This window comes from Lemur catta, chromosome 12, assembly GCF_020740605.2.
Source record: "Lemur catta isolate mLemCat1 chromosome 12, mLemCat1.pri, whole genome shotgun sequence".
Classification (NCBI taxonomy): Eukaryota; Metazoa; Chordata; class Mammalia; order Primates; family Lemuridae; genus Lemur; species Lemur catta.
In genome coordinates, this window is record NC_059139.1 from 60,409,853 (window position 1) to 60,425,817 (window position 15,965).

The 15,965-nt window shown below is 35.6% G+C and overlaps 1 protein-coding gene across 1 annotated transcript in view; it reads left to right on the plus strand.

Moving 5' to 3' along the window:
• Nucleotides 1-15,965, plus strand: part of ADGRV1 (adhesion G protein-coupled receptor V1) — a 498,644-nt gene that overhangs the window by 235,882 nt on the left and 246,797 nt on the right. Inside the window, exon 83 of the mRNA XM_045565724.1 lies at nt 340-440. Within this exon, the coding sequence (XP_045421680.1) occupies nt 340-440 (101 nt within the window). The remainder of the gene's footprint in view (nt 1-339; nt 441-15,965) is intronic.

The following is a 15,965-nucleotide window of genomic DNA, read 5'->3' on the forward strand; positions in this document are numbered from 1 at the left end:
TCTCCTAAACAGTAAAACTTGATTAATGTAAACATAGAAAACCAACTGCTTAATAAAATTATTATTCTGCTCAATTTGTGATCTTTTTAGCAGAGAAGTGAACATATAGATATTTCAAAATTGAAGTTACCCTTTGGGCTTAATTGATAAGTGTGAATGAAGATTCTATATATTGTGCAAAATGTAGCAGATTAAAATTGCAAAGTAATCATTTCCAGAAGTATTGTGCATACACAGGCAACAGGCTTTGTGTACTTAACTGTCCAAAGATTTTCGCTACAGTACTGTTTGTCTCTTCATGGATTATAAAACCATATATGGACCTTTTTATTCTTACAGGTCTTTGCTTGGCTGTACTTTCCCACATCTTCTGTGCCAGGTACTCCATGTTTGCAGCTAAACTTCTGACTCACATGATGGCAGCCAGCTTAGGTACACAGGTAGGAGAGGTCTGGCGTTTCTGATTTATAATGAGATGTTCATGTTTCTTCTTCCTTGAACTGAGTGTGTGAGTGAAGTTTAATCTCACCTTAGTTGAAATAAGCTTGTTTAGTTTTGTAGTGGGGGAGAATGAGTGTTGTAAGGAAATGAGAGTATGAGGCCTAAAATGCATACTTTGTGAACTTCTTTTTACAGAAAAGTATCATAATATTACCACTTATAAGAAAATAGCTTCTTATCACAAAGCATCCTATTGTCAACTAATATATGTTAAATATATTATTCATTTACATGTATATTAAAATTAATATATTTTATTTAATCTGAATAAAATATGGTATATTATAAATTCTTTTATGTGGATGGTACTAAGATGATATGCACTTTAAAACATCTGGATAATAATCATGTTTCATTTAATGTAATAGAATACAATTTGGTAGAACATTCTCTTTTAAAAAATTGTTCAGTTGTCTATGGTGGAAGAAATAGTGTAAAGACCATTGAATTATTCATTAGCATGCAATTTAAAGCACAGTATAAAGCACAGAAGTTAAAAGATGAAATTAAATGCCTTTTCTATCCATGAGGTGCTCACAGTCTAGATAAGTAGATATACATAGAAGTAACTACAATTCAGTGTGATGTGCGAACATGGACTATTTGCAAACTACTCTGTGAATATAGATGAGAACTTAATTCATTTTTCTGTGAAGATCAAGGAAGTCTTCCTAGAGGAGGTGATATTTGAGCTGACATTCGTGTGAGTAAAAGTTTGTGCAGTTTTTTAATAAGGAGTAAGAAGGGCTTAGACCTTTTTTTAGGCAAAAGATTAAAAAGCATAATGACTTCTACATTAAGGCTGAAATTACAGATCCAGATAGTAAGAATATGCTATTTAATGTTCTTATTGAGAGAGAACTTTTTAACATTATTTTATAAAATAAAAAATCCTGCTTTTCTGAATGTGGGGGAAACACTTGTAGAATGCAGGCAGTTCTCTGTTTCTTGATTGTTGCTGGTTATATGTACAAATTCAATTTGTGAAATTTATTGTGCTGTATTATGATTTACACACTGTTTTTTAGAATGCTTAAGTGAATTGTATTGAACACTGAACAGAACTTGAAAAAATAGCATTAGTGGAGTAGCTAAAATATAAAATGGAAAATTATCTGGGAAATTGAAATCTTTTGTCCCAAGAGTGAAAATGACCTGTAAATTTCATAACTCTATTTTTCAAGGAACAATTAAGTGCTATATTTTAAGCAGAGGGTCCCAGATTGTGTTTTTAAAGTATTTATGAACAATGAGAAGCAGCAGTGGTTACTAAAAGGGGGCTTACCTTGAATTTGACAAGGCTATTTATATTGCCTTCGTAACCAGCCTTAGCTGTCTGATCTTGCCTTTGCTTCTTGTATGTAAGATCTTAGAAAACCCGCCTTCCATAATTAGAGTTTACTTGGCTCTATTCACCACCCACTCTGGTGATTTTTTGGCAGCAGAATTTGTACAAGACTTAATTATAGCACTGTAGAATTACAGACAACTCTTCAGTGTCCTAGCAGACAAATTTGCTCATGTCTAGGGAGTAAAGGAAAGACCCAGGATTTATATGTTGGGGCATTGCCTTTTGATTCATATTGTACTTAACATTGATTTTGGAAAAAAAGGTTAGTCAAATTCATGTTTTTCAGTATTTGTTTAGAATAGATGAAGCAATGTAGCATGAAAAACAGTATAGTGTATGACTGGAGACATGAAATAACTAAAAAATTATTTTCATAGCAGTAAGAATTGGTATATTATTGATAAAAAGTGCTGTTTTCTCAAAATGGTTTATTTCTTTACTTTGATTTTTAAAATACCTCCTAAGTTCAAGAGAATTATATCCCTTAAAGCCATTTAGCTAAGGCTTTTTAAAACTCTTAGACCCTCCAAAACAAGAAATGAAACTGACTGCAGGAACTTGGGCCCCCACCCTTTCTAAATTTTAAAGTCATGTTTATAGCTTCAGCTACAGAATCTTGCCAATGGGTGTTATTACAGTTCTAGCCTTGGATATCTCATTTGGGATCCTACATCAATGTTATGTTGACATCCTTGGAGTTTAAATTTACTAAAGAGAAGTCTTTTAAAATACAGGCTTGGCCTATGGTTCTTTGGCCAAGAGAGTGAAACTTCTATAGCTGACCTAGAGTGTTTGAGCTGTTGTAAATACTTTGCAGACAGGTCTGCCAAGACCAATCAGATTCAATTCTTTATTACTGAACTAGGAATAAGTACAATGGCTTTTATGGGGAAGGAAAACATGGAAATGTGATAGTTCTTTACTTCCTTTTGGAGCAATGTGGTATAATAGGTCCATGAATCAGACAGTGAGGAAAATATGCTCGTCTCGCTCTACTTGCTACTTCCAGAAATATATGGAATATTATATACATAATGTATTATATAATTTATTGTGTGTGTGTGTATATATATATCTCCATAACTGGAGAAAGATAGATCAGAATCCAAAGATTACTTCTGCTTTAAAAGTCAAAAGATTCTGCTTTAATCTGGAGTTTGTCATTCTAGCACCTTTGACAGTCATTGATTATGACATACCAGCAGGTGGCAGTAGAAGCTTTTTTTTAATTTTATTAATTTTATTTTGTTTTCTTGCAAAATTCGTCAGTCTCTCTTTAGTAGTGGAGTTCAGCAAAAACCTTGAGAGATGCTTTCCTAGTATTTCTTTGACTGACCTAGAGAGTGTTTGTCTGCAACATAACAAATACATGTTTGTGGTTTCCTATCTTTGTCTTTTTATGCCCTTCATTCAGAATTTAATTAAATGCATTAGTAAGATACCATAAGAAAGCTTGTACATCACTGGCTTTTGATTTTTCTTCCTGCCATTTATTATTTAGATTTAAATTTAGGGGTATACAATTGATTTTAATCATTGTGTTTATGAACATTAAGAAGTGTGTCATTGATTAAAAAAATGTGTTTGTTGGAATGTCACAGAAGTTTTGAAATAAGGTCTGTATTTTCAGTTTATCCAAAAGTATGTATTTTTCTCTAATGCCAAAGTAATTTTTTCTCAGTTATCTAAAAGAAAATGGTTAAATGGCAAGAAAGCGTGGGACCATTCCCTTCAAGTGTAATGTGAAAAACATCAAACACATTTTCATGACATTGGGTTATATTTCTGGGAAAACATCTAATTATATCTTCAGGATTTTTATCTTAGAATCACATTGCCAACCCATGTGTGCCCTGATAAGGCTGGTAAACAACTAGGACAAAGGACAAGTTTGCAGTTCAGGGTTCTCAGTTTTGGGGGTTCTGTCAGGAAAAACAATTCTCCAAATCTAAAAAAAGAAGTTTCCTCATAGAAAACATGATGATAAGATAGAACTGCATTTATTCTGACTAATAATACTTAACAAAGGGGAAATACTTGTTTTTATCTCTGCTTTTTTGTTCATATGACTTAAACACATTTTCTGAAACTGAAGAGCAAATTTGTCTAAAAAAATACATGTACATATACATTGTCTGAACTCAGATGACAATGTGAATATTGGAGAATTTAGGTGTGCAGGGATTTTAGCTACATAGTTTCTCTCCTCAAGAAGGGAATTGCATTAAAATTCAGAGGACTGCTCTCTGGAATTTGACTTTTAAAGGTGGACCCTCAGTGTCTTTTGTCCATTTTCTCACTCTGCAGCATTTTGGGATGTCATTTTGCAAGTTCTTGTTTCCCGGAGGGGATCCTGCTCGGAGACCCCTGCTGAAAGATTCTGCTTTAATCTGGAGTTTATGTCATTCTAGCTTTGAGTATCTAGCACCTTTGGGAATCTTTGAGGATCATTGACTACATGACTGAAGCCAGAAGCTGCGTGTGACCTCCCAAAGGCCTGCTCCATCTAGATACTATAGGCCCTGGTTTCTGTTCCAGCAGCTTGTGCTGTTTCTTTTGTTTTTATTTGAGGCAAAGTCTCACTCTGTTGCTCAGAGTAGAGTGCCTTGGCGTCAGCCTAGCTCACTGCAGCCTCAAACTCCTGGGTTCAAGCAATCCTCCTGCCTCAGCTTCCCAAGTAGCTGGGACTACAGGCCTGCACCACGACAGCCAGCTAATTTTTCTATTTTTAGTACAGACGGGTCTCACTCTTGCTCAGGCTGTTCTTGAACTCCTGAGCTCAAGCGATCTTCCTGCCTCAGCCTCCCAGAGTGCTAGGATTACAGACATGAGCCACCACACCTGGCCTATGCTGTTTTGTTGAGACTACCAGTTCAGGTCCTTGTGTGATTACGACCTGAAAACATATCTAACAAGCATATTTTTACCATTTGAAGCAGACTGAGATAAACATTGTAAAATGTTCATTAATCAGAACAAAATTTTCCTTAGTTGGAAGTTTGGGTTAATCACTTATTAACCAGAGTATCCTTTGTTGGTTCTACTTTTGTTAAAAAAGAAAAGTATTTAGGACTTTAGGTACAAGGATCAAAATTGGACCTTGCTTTGAATATTTGGAACCTTGAGACGCACACAGGGTCATTATTCAGTAGAACATTTATGATTATATGTTGATGCATAAGCAAATGGATCAGGAAGGTGTTTCCTAAACTTCAATGTAGGCATCTTGTTAAAATTCAGGTCCTGGATCAGCAAGTCTGGGGTGAGTTTTCAGATCCTGCTTATTGAGAGATTAGACTATCTTATGACTCAAGAATATCTCTGGTTATTGTTGCCGCTGCTGTTGCTGTTAATGTTATTATTACTAAACCCCAAATTTTTTTGTTTAAGAAATCCCATTAATTAATTTTTTACTTTCATTTAAAATGTCATTGCCTTTAAAACTACTTACAGACATTTATCTTTCCCTCCTTAGGGAAAGACTGCTACTGCTACTTCCTTATGGTTTTCTTTCTTTTTTTTCCTCCCCCTAGGCTAAGAAAGGGAGAAGTCTTTAGCAAGCTAATGTACAATTCAGAGTATAAACAGGGTTTTATTTTGGTCTTTCTCATAGCATTTTCACACTTTGCAGAACTTCTCAGTATTATTTTTTGGACATAAAATAAGCCAGTAGAAAGAACGTATAACCAGTAGTTACCCACTCCCAAGTTCTTTCCTATGAAGAGCTTCCTATAAAGAGCTTCATGTGCCCGCCCCCATTTTAGTAGTATTGAGTATAAGCCTTTTGTTTTTTGTACAAAGCATTTCTGAGGTATTTAACTATATCTTTTATTCATGTAGAGATTAGTTTGGTGAACATCAATACAGAGCTTTCGGCACACAGATATCAATATACATTTAAGTTGAATTTATTGAACTATTTGGCTCTTAATGTAGGTATACTCGTCAGTATGTAGAAAATAGTAATCACATTCATTACTATGAGTGCCCATTCAATCATCCAGTAGTGAAATTAAAACTTAAACAATTGAGCAAACCCTTATTCCAAGTCAGTATTGTCATTCATCCATCAACTTGACCACTTCCATGTCATCAACCTCATGCATAGTATTAAGATTGTGCAATGAGAAATACCAAGATATGCATACACGAAGCATATAAATAATAATCTCAAACAGTGACCTCATGGTAAGATCCAAGTCTATACAGAGGAGAATATTGCTTCTTCTATCGTGTACTATGAAGTGTTACATAGGCTTAGGATAATGGGCCTCAGCTTGAAAAGACTCTGTGAAGGAAATGGAATCTGACCTGGTTGTTGAAGGATGTATGAGATTTGGAGATTTAGAATGTGGCACATTCTAGACAGGGAAGAGAACAAGAATAAAGGCATGGAGGTTATAGTGAACCTGGCTGGTTTCACTTGGGTAAGGCTTGCAGATCCCACGGAACAACAGATAAATCTTGACTACAGGTGAGCCAGTTCTATGTTGTCTGAGAACCGTGGGGAGTTACAGAGTCATCGATGGAGTCAGTCCAAAAAGACACAATATGAAAGGAGTGTTTTTAAGGATTAATCCGGCAATGAGCAATTAACTGAAAAATGAATTAAGACAGGTGAGAGGCTAGACTCAGGGAGATTAGTTTAGAGAGGTAGGGTGGACTGCTTTCACCATAGTTTATGATGGGTTGTGGACAATGGTAAAGGCAATGAGAATTCAAAGGAAGGAATAAGAACTAATAAAAATATCCTATTTTGCTTTATGAAAATTTTGCAGTTTTATGTTTCTTGTCTTTAAATCAATGAAAAGGCCACATTACAAATTTTATTTAATAAACATTAATGTAATGCTAAATATTATATGAGGTAGTTAGAAATATTATTCCTTTTTTACAAATGAAGAAATTGCGACATAAAGAGTTTAATTACCTGCCTTAGGTCACGTAGTGGCAACAGAACTGGTATTTGAACACAGCTGACCTCCAGTCCTTGCTTTAAACCACTGTGTTATATTGTCTCATAAATGAGGAATTATGAAATTACTCTATCACCAAAGGAGGTAGAAGATTTTAAGGTGATTGTGAAACTGATGTTTTCCTTTGACTTAAATAGGAAAGGCTGAAAGATTTAATAGCTGGAGAGGGATACATCCAATTCTGGGCATGAGGAGCTTAAAGTTTCCATAGCACATTTAAGCTAGTGATTTAAATGTTGTCTCCTCAAAGGTAGAGCTCTTGACACTGTAAAATAGGTTCTCTGAGATAGATTGTGTAGAGAACCTGTGAATATAGATTACACATAGCTAATGGCATTATGGGCTGGTCTTCATGGCCCTGAACTAAGTGATTTACATGTGTTATTTTCTTACTTGCTCCTTATAACAACCAGATGAGGTGGGTACTGTGATCATCCCTATTTCATTGATGGAGAAAAAAACAATGAGACTAAGAGAGATGCAGTTACCTGCCCTAACCCTCATAGGTAGAACATTGAGGGAAGAAGGAGTCTAAGCTAAGTCTGTGTGACTCCAAAACCCATGTATTTAAACACTGTGCTTTGTGGAATGAGAAGGATCATTAGAAGAGAATTAAAGCAGGTTAAAGTTTTTGAAGCCAAGGAAGGAAAAAATGTTTCAAATGGAAGGATTTGGCATTAGTGGGAGATGAGTCCTCAAATTCATAAAGACCTCAAATTCAGCAAGAACAAGGTCCCGGGAAACTTGGAGAGAGATGATGAAAATTAAGAAAGGTTAAAGAGTAAATGGGTAGGAAGAAAATGGAAGAGGCTCTCAAACCACATGGGTGAGAAATCTGGCAGTGAAAGAAGAAGGCAATTGGGACACAGAAGACGGTGCAGCTCTCCTGGCTCTGGTCACAGAAGGTTTGCTGGAGGGAGGCCGGCCCCTGGGGCTGCCCCCAAAAGGGCAGCCCTCCAGTCCCCATTCTCCTCCATTAGTATTTTCCTTCCTATAGAAGTTCAATCAAAGGGTAATAGGAATTAGTAAATTTTTCTTCAGTACATGTTGTCAATACATTTTGATTACTTTGAAATTTTTTATGTCTAATGCAAATGATTCCCACCCCCCAGTGTGCCTAAACTAATCATGTTACATTAATATCTAGGAGAAAACTAGAGCTCTAGTTTGAGCTTCTCCCTCCCCATTTCTTAAATCCAAATTTCTGTGGCCTTATATTTTTGGTATTATTATTATTATTATTATTGAACTTCATGTGAACTTGCAATCAATCATGAAACAAATTTGTAACTAGTAATTTTCAAATAATTTTATAATTCCTTCTACAACCAAAAATATTAATATTATGCTATTCACAAGTATGTGCTTTGGGATATTAAGATGATTTTGGTATGGAAAGTGGTGTGAAACTTTACTGTTGGTCAAAGTATTGCATTCCATAAAAAATGTATTTTATATTGCTTCTTGGCCGGGCGCGGTGGCTCACGCCTGTAATCCTAGCCCTCTGGGAGGCCGAGGCAGGTGGATCACTTGAGGTCAGGAGTTCGAGACCAGCCTGAGCGAGACCCCGTCTCTACTAAAAAAAATAGAAATAAATTATCTGGACAACTAAAAATATATATAGAAAAAATTAGCTGGGCATGGTGGCACATGCCTGTAGTCCCAGCTACTCGGGAGGCTGAGGCAGTAGGATCGCTTAAGCCCAGGAGTTTGAGGTTGCTGTGAGCTAGGCTGACGCCACGGCACTCACTCTAGCCCGGGCAACAAAGTGAGACTCTGTCTCAAGAAAAAAAAAAAAAAGTAAAAAAGTAAAAAAAATATATATTGCTTCTTGAGTGTACATTTTGCTTTATATATCAAATTTGTCTTTCCTAAATTATTTTAATAATATACTCCAGCTTTTTTTCCTCAGCAAGCTTTCAAAATTCAGCTCAAATAGACTGTTCTTACTAAAATGAAAATAAGTGGACACTGATGATACAAAAATAGTATCACGGTCACACTGCTGGGAAATTCAAACTTTCCCAAGTGCTGAAGTAGCAAAGCAACAGAAAGAGTGAGTAATATTCTGAATGAGGCTACAGTGACATTATCATGTTTGCAACATGGCTTTTGTTACTAGGAAAATTTGTGAGGCAAATGCAGACTTTACCAGAAAATACCAGTTTGGAATCTTCTATGACAGCCTCAGAATCATAAACTATCCTTGACTTTTAAAAGACTTCCTTTGATGTCTCCAACTAGGGAAAATCGGCGTCTGAGAAAAATTGTTTTTATGAATATTTAATGATAGCTCTAAAGAACTTTAACAACTATGGAGTATATGGAGAAGAGTCCCAGTTTTGGAATAAGAAAAACAAGTGGGGTAACATCCTGAGCTACATTGGAAAAACTCACTGGAAAAATAATAATAAGGCCTGCCTTGAAGTGTTGTGGAGAAAGTAGATAACAGATCATGCTCAAAAGGCATGAAAGGCCTGGGCAAGGAGAGCTCAAAGGATGGGGACAAGGATGATGACTCAGGCCACACAACACACACAGGCCCTTTAGGTTCTGCCCTGAATTGAACACTCTGAATCCCTCTGGAGAACCTGAGCCTTGTTTTCTGTGCTTGAGGTTTTCTTAAATCAACCGCAAGGGAGGGGACAATTTTAGAGCCCCACCCTTTTTAAATAGTCGGCTTTACCAAGCTTGTTACCACACCTCTTGCTATACTGTCCCATGAAGGCTTTTCTGTTTGTTTATATTATCTATAGTAGACACTATCAGTAATTTTGCTGTGTTTATATTTTTCAGTGAGATTTTTTTTCCCTAATCTGAATATTCTCCAAGTATTTGTGTTTTTACTGCCTATATAGAATTGTTAGAAACTAAAATTAGTTATATATGATATACATGCTTATTTGAAAAAAAGTATGTATATATATATATGGTGTGAGCTTGTGTATATGTACATACATTTGAAATTTGAAATAGGCATATATTTGAAAAATACAGAGACATTTATCTAATGAAACAGTACTGGGAAGGAATATGATAAGCACTTGATATGCATAATTCCATAGAATCTATATAACACTCTATGAGGTAATCAGTGGTCAGTATTAGTGTTATTGGCTCTTCATTGCATGTGAGAAATGTGACACACTAAAAGGTTATGTTACTTGCCCTAGGTCCCAAATCAAGTAAGTCTATCAACTCCAAAGCCCTTTTCCACACCTCTCTCACCACTGCTCTGCAGAGGAGCCCTCAGAGCCTTCAGCATTGCTTTTTCCTCCACTTCCGTGGAGCTTAATAGCATGATCTTCTTGCAGATATTTCCTCCTATGCTAATCATGTTAGTAGGCTTCTCTTTAATCTCCTTCTTAACTCTGAAATCTTGCTTCCTTTTTTGAAGCTTTTCCAATCTTGCAAAATTGGTTTTTAGATTTACATTGGTCTGAGCCCTAGGAGGTTGTGTTTTCTGAGCTGCTTGCTTTACCAACAGAGTGTCTTATACGCAGTTGCCTATCTGTCCAGCTGATCTTTAAGTTCCTAAGGGAAGAGACCAAAATAACAACCATCACAAAAATAAAGCAGCCTTTCCTATAGGCTCGATAATCGTGTGCCGTCTAGAACTGCCTTTCTGGCAGAGCCCCATTTGAACACCATCTTCTAGGAACATACACTCCGTGTTCTGCCAGGGGTGGAAAGGAACTTGGTTTCAGACATTGCGTTTTGGTTGTAAGGGTGGTTGTTATTGCCAGACTAAAACATTTACATGTCACATATCAACAACCAAGTGGGTTTTGTAGTCAAATTTCATCTGCAAAAGATGGTGTGTACAAGTGATTTTTGTAGGGTTTGGCATGGAAACTGTGAGAAATTCTACAGCAACCACAGAGCTCACCTTTAGGCCTCTCCTTCATTTATTTTCTCACCCCTCCTCCATGTTAAAGATCAAGGTTGAATGAAAGGTTGAATGAAAGTCTGAGTACAAATTCTCAATTTCTTCATAGTTTAAAACTTTTTAGCATGGATTTCTTTTTTAAAAAAGTACTCAGAGGAGAGTTAACCATATTTGGAAATTAAACACATATTTTTTTGTCTCTGCTTCCAGAGTATACAGGTTTGTGGCCCTTTCTCTCAATCTTCACCATTATTATGCTCACCTAAACCACCTCTCTTCTATTATAACCTCTGAATGATTCCCCATGGTTTTACTCTGGCCCCTTTCGTTATAATCTGTTCTCTTCTCAGTAGCTGGAATGGTTTATTTAAAGAATAAATCGACTCAAATCATTCAGTGACTTCCTATTGCACATAACAGAGGAACTGTGACCTCCATCCAATGCAAGTTCAGTCTCTGCCTATTCTTGGATCTCCTCTTCTACCACCTCCCCCATTCACCCAGCACCAGTCACAGCGGACACAGTTCCTTGAATACGCCCAGCTCCTTCTTGTCCGAGGTCCTGTGTTCTATTATAGTTAACACCAAAGCCTGGAGAGTCTGTCCCAGTGTTTCAATCATTCTCATTTCCATTCATACATCCTTCATTCACCCTCAGCACATATGTTACCACTTCAGAGTGAACTCCCTGAGTAGCTCCCCAACTGCACCATGTCACATTATTGTCTTGGTCACTAATATCACTATGAATGTCTGAATTTTCTTCTTCATGCATTGTGTTCTAACCCCTTTCCATTTCCCTGCTTCCCACCTCCTAGAACGTCAACTCATTAGATCAGCAGTTGCCTGTCTTGTTCATTGCTGTTTCTAGCACCCATGAAAAGCTTTTTGGAACATACTAGATTTTTGATAAAAACCGGTTAAATAAATGAGAAAAAAAATGAGACTAAGGTAAATTGTAGGCTTTCTCCTAAAGAACATTCTTTGGCAATCTGAAGCTAACCTGTCACTACATTTTCATGAAAACAAGCACTTCCTATATTTTCAGTTCCTTAAAGCAAAACAAAACCAGAATTGTTTTAAAAAGAGATTATTCATATTCTTATGTTTAATGTTGTAGTGATCTACATCTCATAAACAAATTGTATTGTAAATCTTGGTTTATAAATTAAATGTGTTCAATTATTCATAATTAGTTTTTCCAGGAAAAAAAAATAGTTTATAATAAGAAATTAAGAACCCAAGCCAACCACCAAAGCTTATTTAACTCAGTTTTTCTGACTATTGTGGATCCTAATTGTACTTTGTAACTTTTCTTCATGTTAAAACACATTCTGCTTTCTGATTGGGAACTTTAAGAAAACGCTTACTGCTCCCAGAACCTCTGCTATATGGCTCTTTGTCCTTCAAAAGTCCATGGAAGCAGAAGCACACAGGGTAGTGGGAGGGGGAAGTGAGATGGAAGGGTCAGAGGCAGACTTCGGGAAATCAGCTGCCTGGGTTCAGGTAGGTGCTTTTGCAAGGGCGCTGGACAGCAAATGTTAAGGTTTCTGAAGCTTGTGGACATAGAGTGTGCATAGAGATTTGGCTCTTATAGCAGCTTCTTATTGAGAAGTAAGATTAGAGACAAGAGAACTATTGAACTATACAGAAAAGGTTTTCCTAAGTGAGATCTTCTATATTCCATAGGAATACAATTTTGTGTTAAGATTGAGTATAGATGCTGCAAGATAAATAAAAACTAATTGTAGTAGCTAATTCTAAAAAATAGTTAACTAGTAAATGTCTATAGTGCTAAAGTAATTAATATGAGCCATTAAAATAAGGGTATAAGTAACAGGGTTGTCACATTTGTAGTATGTTGGAATTGGAACTGAGATGAAATACTCCAACATACTGCAATATGTCTAGACATAATGAGCAATCCTGTCATGCTTAGTTCATGTTTATAATCTTAGTTTATTGTATCTAATACCACACTCCGAAAACCTTTTAACCTATGAGTAGCTGAGAGCATTCTTTAAAATGCCTGGTAGTTTGAAAACAAATGGGTTAATAAGGTACAACAATCACAAATCCCCACTCTCCTACCAAAAAATATTTTTTAAAATTAAAATCTTTGCATTTAAGGAATGTGGTTTTGTACCTTGGAAACCTTTAGATAAAAAGTAAAAATATTAGTTTAATTTTTTTTTTTGCTACTTTGAATCTTCCTTGAGAAGCGTTCAATAGATATTTATTTTAGAAGGGTAATATAAGCATTTACAATTATATAAATATAGGCGTGTAGGCACTGCAAACAGTTTCTTCAGTCCACAGCGGTACAAAGGCTGTGGGAGTCTAAGAAATTAACCCCAGAGAGTCAGAGTAGCTGAAATGCTTGTTTTTTAACTCAAGTTGTGGTTATCATTACTGTTAACTTACCAAATACTCGTGAGACCCCATTAAAAAATGACCTTATATCATCCAAACAATCCACACTTGAGCTACCTTTCACTCCATGGATTAGGAATTGCTTTTTTCAGAACCTTTGTCAGGGTTAATTATTGAAGACTGTTGTGTGAACATAGAAAAGTCAGATGAGGTCAAGCCAGTCTGCCTACCACCTCCTGTTTGGGTCTTAGTCAGAGTAGCAGAAAAATCTATTTATTCTCTAGTTAACAAAAAGAAGACCTTTTCTGAAATTTTTGTGGAAGCACAATTTAAATTTATCTCATGTATACAATAGTCATTCATTATTCCCATTCTCCAGATATTTAGTGTCATATGTAATATGACACAGTAACATCATATTATGTAATATATAGTAATGACATAGTAAGAAGACATAGTTTAGATCCTCAAGTAATATATAGTCTACTAGCAAGGCAATAAACAAGTAAATAGATGAATACAATAGATGGTATGAGCATACGATAGCAGTCTGTACAGTACACAGTGGGAAGAGAAAAAAAGGGAGAGTTATTAATTCTCTCCAGGTTGAAGGCTGGGTCAGGAAAATCTTTATAGAGATGAAAATGCTTAGCTGTCTTGAAAGATAAGATGTCTTCACCAGGCAGAATTTTTGTTTTTTTTTTAATTGATGCACTGAGGTAATGATTCTCTGAAATAGAACCATTCATTAAGCATTGCGATAAAAAGCTGCTTCATTAATTCCTCACAGTAGCCCCAATGAACCCTTTTCTATAAGTTCAAGTGAAAAAAAAAAAATAGGAAAAAAAAAGCTTATCAGGTATAAAGTATATTTTTTCAATGTTACTTAAAATACAATCTACTGTTATTAAGATCATATGTGAAAGACCCATAAAGGCATAAATCAATAAAATTTAATCTATTGTAATATTTAAATTTATATAAAAATATTAATTTGATGCTATTTTTTATATGCTCTTTATGTAAGCCCTAAGGCTGAAATTCAAGGAAAAAAATACAATGAAATTGTGAAAACTCCCACTGTATAACTGTCAAAAATGTATTCCATGTACATTTTCCATGATATTATCCTTTGTGAATTTACTATTGAATTCATATTCTTGATGTAAAGATAGAATTCAGACCATAGGAAAATACAGGGAAAATAGGAAACACAGGAAAATATTTGTGTTGTTTAAAATTGAGCATGTGTAACTCTTTTCTTAGTTATTAATAGGCTTGGGAAAAACAATATAAGCAATTTCTCCTAAATAGAAGCAAGTTTGAGAGAATAGACTTCCGTCAGAATTGGCTGCTGTTAGGGAGAGGGGAAGCTGAATTCAACCAGTTTTGTGAGAAACTGGAAAAGAGGAAGCAATTCAGCTTCACAATCGGTCACTGATATTTGATTTACTTTCTTAGGAGTTTACGAGTGGCTGCCAAGTTACATATAACGCACACTGCCTAATCCTTGGAGGCCTCCTTTGCAGCTGATGTCTGCGTCAGTGGTGGCCATGAGAGAGGAAGCAACTTGAAGAAAAGACTGTTTACCACTTAAGTTTAACATGAAATTAGAAGGCTAAAGTAAAAAGGTTTAGAACACCATTGGAATGTTGTTTTGTATGAGCTCATGATTCCCAAAAGAGTTACTTACCATCTAGTCCTAAATGTTAATTAAGATCATTCAGAAGGGCATCTTCCTTATCACTTCTTCTAAGATAATTACACAAAGTCAAAGATGTTGATTTTTAAAAATACCTCTATATTCACAATCATTTGTAAATTCCATGTGAGATTAAACAAATAAACAAACTGACTAACAAATCCCAATGTAGTCATGATGGGGTCCTCAATGAGATTATAATCTAAGGAGTGCTGGGGAGATTTATATAGATATGAACTGAGAGCAAGTAAGGGAAGTATGACATTGGCTATATAGTGTAGTATAGTTATCATACTGTCGTTGTTGTTGTACATTTATACTCTTTCCCAATTACAGATTATAATTTACTTGACGGTAAGAGCTTTAACCATATTTGTTTATTAAATCTCCTTCTATAGACAGACTGGAACAAATGGGAGGAGAAACCATTGACCAGCTACACATGAGTCATTCTTTCTCTAGGATATGGCTACTTGAGCTTTTAAGTGGAGAATGGCTTGAGGAAGGTGTTGTGGAAGTAAGGTCCCAGAGTCTCAGACATATTTGAAACAAGGCTTTTGTTCCTGTTCTCTGGGTCTGCATGCAAAAGGAAGGGAGGGAAGCATCTACTATCAAAACTGGATGATGACTTCAACCTCACTTCCATGGTCCTCTACACAGGAATAGAACCCAAGATTCCCACCTAACACCATGTTTCCAGAAATTATTTTGAGATACATGGAAGAGAAAGGTCTTTAAACTCACAAGTAAACCCAGTAATCATATCCATTTGAAAAGTGAGCCATGTGCACATTTTGAAAACAAAGTATCAATAAAAAAGATGAGATATAAACTTGAAAGGAGATTTGAAAAGAAAAGAAGGAATGGTATTCATTCACAAAAACAAAGAAAGGATGTTATGGGAGTAAATCAGTTAAGATATTTTGTTTGTTTAGGTTTAAAAATATTCTTTTAACTTTTAAAATTTGGGATATAAAGTTATTTTGATTATGGGAAGCACTGATTCCTGTCATCAAAGCAAGACTGGCCTTTTCCAAGTTCCTTCTGAGTTTCTCAGAATTTCAATTTTCTTCTTAATTATGCTGCTCTGATTTGTTTGATTTTATCCTTTCATTTTTCCAAATGGTAAGGGGCATATATTTAATTTTAAATTTTAATTCTTTTATGAAGTTA